Genomic DNA, 10,302 nt, shown 5'->3' with positions numbered 1-10,302 from the left:
TCGGTTTACTTCTCCCTGTAATCACTTAAATCGCCGTTTAGACGTTTCGGGTCGTCTCAGACACCCCCCCCCCGCCGCTTTTTTGGTACAACCCAACTGCCATTTCCCCCCATTCTCTCTTTCCCCGGCCAGCGGGTTCCCTCGCTTTCCCTTCCAGCCCCGCCCACTTCCTCGACGCGACAGGCGCAGCCTCCCTTCGGCCTCCGGATGACGTCAGTGTCAGATCGCCCTATACGGATCCCGACGGGTTCGGGCAAGGGCTCGCGCGTCGGGTAGAAACGACGGCCCCGATTAGGCGCGCGCTTGAGCAAGCCGTCTCCCGATTGGCCGTCCGCCGCGATCCAATCGGCAGGCTGTTTGTTCCGGGAGGAGGGTGAGAGAGAAGGCTGGGCTGTGGGGGACAGAAGGGAGGAAAAGGTGAGGGGAGGAGGGGGACTCGGGGAGAGCGCCCCTAGTGCAGGGGGGAGCCCAAGGCGGGACGGGGGGTGGGGTGGGGTGGGGTGGGGGAAGGTAAGGAATCCCAGAGCGGAGCCACCGCCCCCCACTTTGCAGGGCTGTGGGGGGGGGGAGAGGCGGCCCCTCCCGCAAGGGTGGGGGAGGGGAGCCCAGCACGCCCCATGCAAAGAGGGCGGGTGCCTGGTGCATTTGACCCCCCCACCCACCATGAAAATGGTGGTGGTGGTGGTGGGGAATGGGAGCCCCCATGTACAGACTGGGAAATCAGACCTCGGTGAAGGGGGCTGGGGCGGAGGAGAAGCGGGGCAGACGCCCATGTGCAGAGAAGGATGGGCGAAGGGGAGTCCCAGATGCACAGGGAGACCCGGAGAACTACCTGAGGAAGTAGGTTGTGGCCCGTGAAATCGTGCTGCGGTTAATGCGCTAGTCTTGCCAAGGTATCATAAGGCTCTTTGTTGCTGATGGGGGGCGGGGTGGGTGGTGGTCCTCTTTTCAGAAGTGAGGTGGAGAGAAAAGGCGTGAGAGCTGCTTTCAAGGGCAGGATTGGAAGAAAGTATGAACTAGAGGCTCTGATCCTCTCCTGTGTAAACAAAACAATAACAACCACCTGTGGGAAGGGTGCAGTCCCCTCATGATGGGTTGAATGTCAAATCATTGAGGGGTCTGTTCAGCCTTGCAGTGGGGGGTGAGGGGCTGATCTGCACCTTTGCTTGCTGTCTACTTATTTACAGTCTTCTTTTGAACTCAAGTTTTCAGAGGACCGACTTTCTCAGTCTTGGTGTGTGCTGGAGCAGGGAAGATTGGATGTCTTTCTAGAGCCAAAAGCCCTTCTGGGGCTGGTCTGTGGCTTTAGACCTTGAAGGTATGTGGGAGATGCACCCTGAAGCCAGGTGAAATACAGCTCAAGCCTCAGAAACAGCTGGTGGAGTAAAAACCAGGTTTTCATTTTTTCAAAGATTAATTTAAATTGGTGTTTTTTAAAGAATCTTCCCCCCATTTGAAATAAAATTGTTTAATATGGCAACTTACAGTAATTAAATGCAGATAAAATGTATATATTATACAATATTATTATAAAACTGGACTAGTGGTCGTTTATCAAACACATTGAGATAAAACCTCATTTTCTATGTTAAAGACATGTTTATGTTAATCTGTTCTCAGGTCAAGATTTATGAAGTGGAAATAGGTCACAGAAAAATGATGAATATTTATTATGCTGCCAGTACGCTAGACAGACATTTATGTTCCATCTCATGGAAAAACATGATTGAGACTAGTAATAGCCTTGCTTCTGGAATGTGTTGCACATTCCTGACTGGGATCTAAAGAACTGCTTAAAAATCTGCAGATTATATGGACCGTTCTAGTAATATTGTTGACTTATTTTCTCTGAAGTAACTCCCATGCTAGATCACAACTACTTTTGAAATATCCACAGTATTCAAAGCTATGCTTCCCCCCTCCCCCGTGCATTTTGCACTTAAATCAAATATTGATTGTCTTTGTTGCCTGTTCATCCAGTAGGGAGAGATCCTTTTGGATCCCCATCCTTAATAATGTAGTGTCCTCCTCAAATAGTGTTTGCATACAGATCCATTGACTGGTTATTTTCTCTGAAACATGCAGTGCACCAGAAATTCAGCTGCAATGTGGCAGTTGGAACCACTGAGAACTAGGGAAGGCTGCTGTACACTGGAGGACATTTGCACGTCAGTGCCTCTTACATCTGCTGCCAAGAAACACCAGCAGCCGCGACAACCTGGCAGGGGAAGCCCTGCCCTATGGCAGACTAATAATATTCCAATTAAATGTTTCATTGCTCTTTAAATGCATTATAAGCAAGCTTGAGATCTTTGGGTGGCTAATGGGCTATAATCCTAATCAATATCGTCAGTTGACATAGATGAGCCACCATGGGGATACAGGCCTTTGGTTAGACCTAGCAAAGCTCTTCCTAAATGATTGAAAATTGACATAATTAGCACAATTGAGTTGTGAGTGTGTATGTTTTAATAATTACCTTTACTTTTATTTCTTGATTTTAATTGTAACTATTGACTGACCCTGGTGTTTCAGGATAAATTATTTTAAAAGTCTGCTTACTAAATATTCACACTTAGAAAAACATTACTTAACATAGGGGTGTTAGGGGAAGGGTAGTACCTCTGGTGGTGGGTGGGGGGACAGGTTGTGCTCCTGTGGCTCCTAGAAGCTGTCAGCATGTGACAGCAGCCACACCTCAGGAAATGGCTTCAATGGGCCAGCTAAACCAGGTGAGGGTGGCAAATGGATCTCAAACACTCTGTGAGATGGCGACTTCCCCTGCATGCAAAGAAAGGCTCCCACAGATTGAGCAGACAAGATCAATAGTGAGTCCAACAGTCAAGGTGGTTTCTGCAGATGCTGTAGAGGGAAGTGAGGGACAGATGGGGATCATCAACCTGGGAAGGTAGCCCATCTAGGAGAATGAAAACTCTGATCCTAAACATCTGCTGCTTTTAGGGCTATCTTTGGGAAAAGAGGAGGCTAAGGAGTAAACCCTACACAAATCTGGACTGGAGTCCTCAAGGCAGTTGAATGGTACCTTGTAGGCTGCCTCCTAACAACTCCTGCAGCCAAGCTGGTGACAAATGTATTGCTCTGCTTTCCTTTGGACCACATCAGTGAGACTGAGGGGAGTCTTGCCATCTGGGCAGCCCAGGAGCTCCATACATAGTCTTGCGCCCTGGGGTGATCACTTGGGTGTTGCTAACACAGGAGTTTGACTTTAGTTAATTTGGTCATTACATGGTTCTTTGTTTTTTTGTAAATAGTATCAAGCCTATTGGTGATCAAAAATATTTCTTGTTTAAATAAGCCTACTATTTTACAAATAGTTAATCATTTTTTGACATTTGTCCAAAATTGAGTTGATCCTTTCTGACCAGTCAGATGCCCAATTCTGTCCTCAAACTTAGCTGCCTCGTTGTTTACCCCAGCTCCAGGTGTCTAATGAAATAGTTAAATAGCTGCTATCTACAGAAGCTCGTGGGATACCTCCATACTTGTTTCCATCTGTTTTGAAAACAATCCTATTGCTGACTTCTTTTTTTAAACCGGTTTCCAATCCACCTATCTTCCCATGCAGAAGCCATAGTGATTGTTTGGATCCTGCTCTTAAACTTGATTTGAATCAATTGTTTATATTCAGCCTTCTCCTTGGCAATTTAAAATCATGGAATCACAAAACTGTGATTTACAGTGCAATCCAAACCCCAGAACTGCCGATATGAGTTTGGATTTGGCAGATCTTGGACTTTTCTGGTTCAGCTGGGCTATACCGGCTTAAGTCCCTCATCCGGACTGAGACAAAGATCTAACAGTGCAAGTCTTTCATCCCCAGCTCAACTGGCAGAATTTACACCAGCGTAGTCCCCCAAAAGGGGTGTTTTGAAGAAGCGGGTGGAGTGAAAGAAGGAGAGACTTACACCTGTTTCAAACCCCATTCAGCTTGGTTGTGTGTCCTAGGTCCCAATCCTCAAAACCTAGGCCCCCAGCCAGCTTCTGGCTTAGTTAGCACTTAGTCTCCTCCCTCCCCTTGTCAGAGGCTCCTGAGTGGAGGTTGGAAATGGGGTAACATGTGCCAGCATAAGTTTCACCAGTTCTCTATAGTTGGGATTGCTCTGCCAAATCAGTCCGCTCACTGCTTTTGGACTCTAGAATTGGGCAAAAAGAAACAATGATACTGTGTGCTAACAAAACAGCACTGAAATCAGGACACAGGTGGCATGACAAAGAGGAGTGCCTCTACTACTGCTTTGTACTGAAAGAACTGAGAATATTTGTTGCAAAACCACACCAAAGAAGATGTAAACATGTGTTTATGCTACATGTTTAAGCCACTTTGAAATCTGTCCATAGTATCTGGCCATTGTACAGCAGAAGGGCTATAGCTCAGTGGTAGAGCACGTGCATAGCACACAGAAGGTCATCGGCTCAAAACCTGGCATCTCCAGTTAAAAGGTTCAGGTAGCAGATGGTGACAGTGACCCCTGCCTGAGGTCCTGGAAAACCACTGCCAGAGAGTAGACAATACTGGACTAAATTGCGTAAATCCCTGTGTGATTTACTGCCACAACTTCAGTATAGGTGTTTTTGTGAAATAACTTAATGGTTACAAGGGAAGAGGGTCTTTAATGTTTTGCTTTTCGATTCCCTGTTGCAGTAATGCATGAAAACCTAAGTAGCCTTGCAAAGTAACTCAAGTCTACATAACTCTCAGCCCCACTAATTAAGGTTTTTGCCCTCAGCTGACTAAATTGCCTAAAAAAGCAGTAGTTGACTGATGTACTGATTGATGCTGCAATCTTATACACTCTATCTAGGAGTAAGTGTCGTTGAACTCAGTGGGGCATCCTTCTAGGTAAGCCTCTATTGGGCTGTGGCGCTTATGCATTTAGTTCTTGCAATTCCTGCTCCTTGCTGTGGGAACCTCTGAAAGACCTGTATCTTACCTGTTTCATCATAGGATGTATTTTATACCAGGGTTGTCATTTGATTAATTGGTTGAATGATCAATAAATAGCATTTTTCTTTGTATTTAGATTTCTGCATACTTTATCTGATTTTAATTTTGTATTTTTATATTGTAACCTGTCCTGGAACCTTATGGTGAAGGGTGGATAAGGAATATTACTACTACTACTACTACTATTATTATTATTTATTAACATGTCACAGTAAACAGCATCTCAGAATCAGCATTCTGTTTTGTTGTTTTTAATTTGCAGACACTGATCAAAGTATTTTTCAGTCAGCGATCCAGATTAATCGCCCCAAAGTTGCAACCCTAATCTAGAGCACCGGGCTCCCTAATTTTTCCTTTCTCTTTCTTATACACCCCAGCAGGTGTCACGATGGCAGAGTCAGCCGAGGAGACACTGCTGTATGTGGAGCATCGCTTTGTCTGCTCGGAGTGCAGCCAGCAGTTCAACTCCTTGGAGGAAGCCCTGGTACATCAGCAGAGCCACCTGTGCTCCCAAGAGCAGCAGTATCAAGTGGTGGGGCTGGCAGAAGCTGGGCTGGTGGCAGGTGGCGAGGCCGGCCTCTACCAGACTGTGACTGTGCAGGAAAGCCAGTACCAATGTCTGGAGTGCGGACAAATCCTCCTGTCTCCGAGTCAGTTGCTGGAACACCAGGAGATGCACCTCAAGATGGTGATCCAGGAGCCGGAACCCTTGGTGAAACTGCTGAGCTCCAGCCAGATCCATTATGAGTGCACAGAATGCAAGGCCCTGTTCACCAGCCAGGATGTGTGGCTTGCTCACCGGCAGACCCACCGGAAGCCACCCGAGCCACCAGCTCCCCCTCCTCAGAGCCGGGCACTGGTCAACCTGGAGCACTCGTACCGCAAGCCGCCAGGCGGGGTAGACACTCTGCAACTGCTGCTGTATGAATGTGGCGAGTGTCTCCAACTGTTTCAGTCGACAGCAGACTTGCTGGAGCATCAGACCACACACCAAGTGATCCAAGCCTCCCCAGGGACACGAACGAGGGAGCTGCCTGCATCCTGCCCCACGGAACCGAAGGCGCCACCGCTGCCGCCACCACCTCCAAGTTTAGTGGCTGTGCACAATGGGGCCGTGCCGCCGCCAGCCCCCACCAGTGTCACGGCCACTGATCACAGCTATGAGCTAAAAAACAACCCTGTGGAGCAGCTTCCCCGGAAAGCGAAGCAGGCCGTCGAGGAGCACATGTGTGCAGAGTGTGACCAGCCCTTTCCTTCAGCCCACAAGCTCCAGCTTCACATGAAGAGCCACCGGCAGGGCGCCTTCAAATGCCCGCTCTGCAGCAAGGTGCTGCCATCCCCAGCTGCCCTTGAGAAGCACCGGGAGGAGCACAGCGGTGAGTCGCGCTTTCTGTGCATGGACTGCGGCCTGGGCTTTGGCACGGAGGCGGTGCTCTTGTCCCACCGGCGCACGCACTCCTCCAACCCCCTCTACCGCTGCGCTTGCGGGAAGACCTTCATCAACATGACCAAGTTCCTTTACCACCGACGTTCCCACAGTGCCAATTCAGCGCAGACCCACGAGTTGCCTGCATCTCCTCCTGAGGAACAGCCTCCTGAGGAGGAGTCACCTGAAGCCTTGGAGCAACCAGAGCAGCCCCCGCCACCACCTCCACAACCAGCGCCTCCTCAGCAGCAGCAGCAACAACAACAGCAACAGGAGCAACAACAAGAGGTGTTTCCACTGGCTATTATCTGCTCGTTGGACAAGACCTCTGCCCCAGTCGAAAGCAACGCACAGGAGCAAAAGCCCTCAGAGTTCCATTGCCTGCTTTGCAACAAGACCTTCCCCAAGTTGACGCTGCTGCTGCGCCACCAGCGCTTTGTCCACAACATGGAGCGCCGCCACAAGTGTCTGACTTGCGGCAAGATGTTCAAGAAGAAGTCGCACATGCGCAACCACCTCCTGACGCACACCGGCGAGAGGCCGTACCACTGCAAGGAGTGCGGCAAGAGCTTCAACTCGCAGGCCAACCTGCAGCGCCACCGCCTGACGCACACCGGTGAGCGCCCGTACCGCTGTGAGATCTGCCAGAAGTGCTTCACGCAGTCGTCCACCTTGCAGCAGCACCTCCTGGTGCACAAGCGCCACTACCCCTACAAGTGCCAGGAGTGCAACAGCGTCTTCCACCGGCCCTACCGCCTGCTCATGCACCGCTACCACCACACAGGCGAGTACCCCTACAAGTGCCAGACTTGTGGCCGCTCCTTCCTGCTCCGCCGGCTGCTGGAGGTCCACCAGCTGAGTCACACGGGACAGCAGCCCCACCGCTGCACGTCTGGCTGCGGCGCCGCCTTTGTCACAGCCGAGCAGCTGAAGGAGCACAAGTGCGGCAAGATGAGCCGCCACTTTGAGTGCTCTGTCTGCGGCAAGAAGGTTGGCTCGACGGCGCAGCTGAGAGCCCACGAGCGGCTGCACGGGGACATCCAAGTTCCCGAAGGGGTGGAGGAAGTGCCCCCCGCTTTGGAGCCGCCCCCGCCCCGGCCGCGCCGCCCCACCGGCCCCAAGGTTTTCGAGTGCAGCGACTGCAAGAAACTGTTCAGCACCGAGACATCGCTGCAGGTCCACCGCCGCATCCACACGGGCGAGCGCCCCTACCCATGCCCAGATTGCGGCAAGGCCTTCCGGCAGTCTACACACCTCAAAGATCACCGGCGGCTGCATACCGGCGAGAAGCCCTTCAAATGCGATGAGTGCGGGAAGGCCTTCACCATCGCTGTACGGCTGGCTGAGCACAAGCGCATCCACACTGGGGAACGCCCATACCACTGCGACGCTTGCAACAAGGCTTACCGCTCCTTCTCCAACCTCTGGAAGCACCGCAAGATGCATCAGCAGCAGCGGCTGCAGAACGAGCAAGAGGCCATGGCAGAGGCTGTTGCTGCTGCTGCGGCCGCGGCTGCTGCTGCAGCCGCAACGCCGTCAGCCTCGTCCACGCCTAGCGATCAGGTCTATGGCAACACTGTTACCATTATGGAGACCATCCCCGTGGTGGAGACCATTGAAATCTACCCTACGGATGCCGGGGTTCACTTTGAGAACATCCAGGTGGAGAATGTCCAGATAGGGGGAGTTTGAGTTGGGCTGGGGGGAGCAAGGAGATGCAGCTGGCCACGCTCTGTGGACCGGGAACTGCTGCTCTCCGGCTCCCCCTTGCTGGGGCTCTAGTGTTGCTGCAACAACTTCTGCTCCCTAGCTTTTTATCCATGCTCCCTCTGCTGTCCAGAATTTGGCCATTTCTGCAACGTGGCTACATCATCTTGACTTCCCCGGTTCAGATGGTGAACTGGGCTCCCATTTCCTCCCCGTCTGCACAAACACCAGGGCAGCATCGTGGTTGGCTTGGGCACTCAATGCCACCGTGGGCTCTAACCCTCCCATTTCCTTTGGGGTTGGGTTCTTTCCCACTCAGTTGTGTGGAGCGTGGCTTTTATTTTTTTTAATGACACATGCAACTCCCCAGACATGAGAATGCCCAACCACAGCCTCCCCCCCCCCCCATGGCTGAGCCCTTTGAATGCTAAATGGTTTTGTTTGTTTCATAGAGTGCTCCAGGGAATAGCTTCCCTGCTGGGGTTCAGTCTGAATTGTAAATACCTCTTGACTGGGTTTCCCTCTTCGCTGTGGGAGTTGCTCTCCCTGTTTGCTGTTGCTCCCCTATCACCCACACATACTCCCCTTGTGACCCCTGACAGCTGCTTTTATTTGGTTTCTTGCTAACTGGATTCTTCCCCATGGCTGCAGGAGCATTTTGTTATTTCGTATGAAAATTAAACAGAAATCAAAGCGCTCATGGTTTTTTGAAGTGTGTTCTTTTGTATTATGGAGGTGGTTTTGAGTAGAGCTGGGTGCAGCGTAAGGCTGTCAGTGGGTTAATTTCTAATCACCTGCAATGTTCATTATTTGTTATATTAGTACTTAATGCCGTCTTAGAAATGGCATTCTTCCCTCTTTCTCTCTCTCACAGGAGGGAATTTATTTCATTCCATTTATGAATCGCTTCCCATAAAACATCTTGAAGCAATTTAACCAAGTGGCTGTTTCTAATATTGTGCCTGTTGCAACATGTTACTTCGTTATCTGAAAAGGGAAATAACCCTTTCTTCAAAGTGTTCTTTATTTATATGGAAATCTATGCAGATTTAATTGTTTGACTGAAACTTAACACAATTAATCCCCTGATAAGGTTTTTAAAGCATCCAAGCCCTAAAGTTTTCATGTAATCCTCACTGTAAGGTGCTTTGACAAAAATTTAATAAGCAGAAACTGCTGGTCGTTGTTGAAAGAAAGGAGTATCTGTACCCTTTTCTGCTTTCATTTGCTGTTGTAGTAACATGAGATCACTGAAATACACTAAATAAATAACCTGTGCAATTAAATCGTGATGCCACCACATACAGTTGTCCCCCACTAATTAACTAAAGCAGGAATAGCTAACCTGTTGCCTTCCTGATAATGCTGGATGCCATTTCCTAGAGGCCATGCTGGCTGGGTCTTCTGGGAGTTGTAGTCCGGCAACTTGCAGAGAGCCAAAGGTTCCCCACCTTCGATCTAAAGCATTACTTGGACTATCTGTCATTTAAAAGTTGCAGCAGTAGCAGAGTAAAAAGTTATGACAAGTCTAGAGGATAGTGCAAAGTGTTTCTTCTTTCCAGGCAGGACTTCCCTGTTAAGGATAATTCTAGCCTGGTGAGGAATTTCCCCTCTGGAATGTGTCCCTTTGTTAGTGGGAGTCTGTAGAGCATGGGACTCTTAATTTTAGGGTCATGGGTTCCAGTCCCATACTGGGCAAAAGATTCCTGCATTGCAGGGGGCTGGACTAGATGTCCCATGTGGTCCTCCTTTCCAACTCTACAATTCTATGATTCTATGAGTGGTGTGCTCTGGTCCATGGGGTCACAAAGAGTCAGACACGACTAAAATGGGTGGATGGATATGATCATATGAGAGTGAGAGATCCCCTATCAGACCTTTTTTGGTCAGAGGCTGCAATTTTGCATCACGTCCACTAGGTGGGACAGTTTTTAAGAATTGCCTTGCTGAATTTGACCAAAGGCATGTTTGGCCCAGCAAGCTGTCTCCCAGAGCAGACAGCCAGATACCACAGGAGGGGTTGCAAGCAGGGTGCAACGGGGGTGAGCCTCTGACAATTGGGGGAATTATAGCATCTCTGAATGTGAAGGCTTCAGTTTAAGCCTTCAATACATACCAGCAGCCCCTTGATACTTGGAAGGCTTGATTGCTTGGAAAGGAAGCTGCTGAAACACAAAAAATATATTTGAGTCACAAAGTCAGG

General features: G+C 49.8%; 1 protein-coding gene across 10 annotated transcripts; it reads left to right on the top strand.

Annotated features, from left to right (window-relative positions):
• Positions 1-275: 275 nt before the first annotated feature.
• ZNF574 (zinc finger protein 574) lies at positions 276-8,797 on the top strand. Of its 10 annotated transcripts, none has more exons than XM_035117573.2 (3): positions 364-417; positions 1,206-1,318; positions 5,344-8,797. In XM_035117573.2, the coding sequence occupies exon 3, from the start codon at positions 5,355-5,357 to the stop codon at positions 8,082-8,084; it is 2,730 nt and encodes a 909-aa protein (XP_034973464.1). In that variant the 5' UTR covers positions 364-417; positions 1,206-1,318; positions 5,344-5,354; the 3' UTR covers positions 8,085-8,797. The 10 variants fall into 10 exon arrangements, with proteins under 10 accessions (XP_060131598.1, XP_034973464.1, XP_060131601.1 ...); XM_060275617.1 differs by lacking the exon at positions 364-417 and adding an exon at positions 490-840 and having other exon boundaries at positions 4,824-8,797; XM_035117574.2 differs by lacking the exon at positions 364-417 and adding an exon at positions 490-893 and having other exon boundaries at positions 5,347-8,797.
• Positions 8,798-10,302: the final 1,505 nt, after the last annotated feature.

This window comes from Zootoca vivipara, chromosome 6 (genome assembly GCF_963506605.1).
Source record: "Zootoca vivipara chromosome 6, rZooViv1.1, whole genome shotgun sequence".
NCBI classification, from domain to species: Eukaryota; Metazoa; Chordata; class Lepidosauria; order Squamata; family Lacertidae; genus Zootoca; species Zootoca vivipara.
This window is presented reverse-complemented; position numbering and strand designations above follow the sequence as displayed.

Bases quoted from the DNA above. Each gene is read 5' to 3' on its own strand.
- ZNF574 (XM_060275615.1), top strand. From the start codon at position 5,355: ATGGCAGAGTCAGCCGAGGAGACACTGCTGTATGTGGAGCATCGCTTT.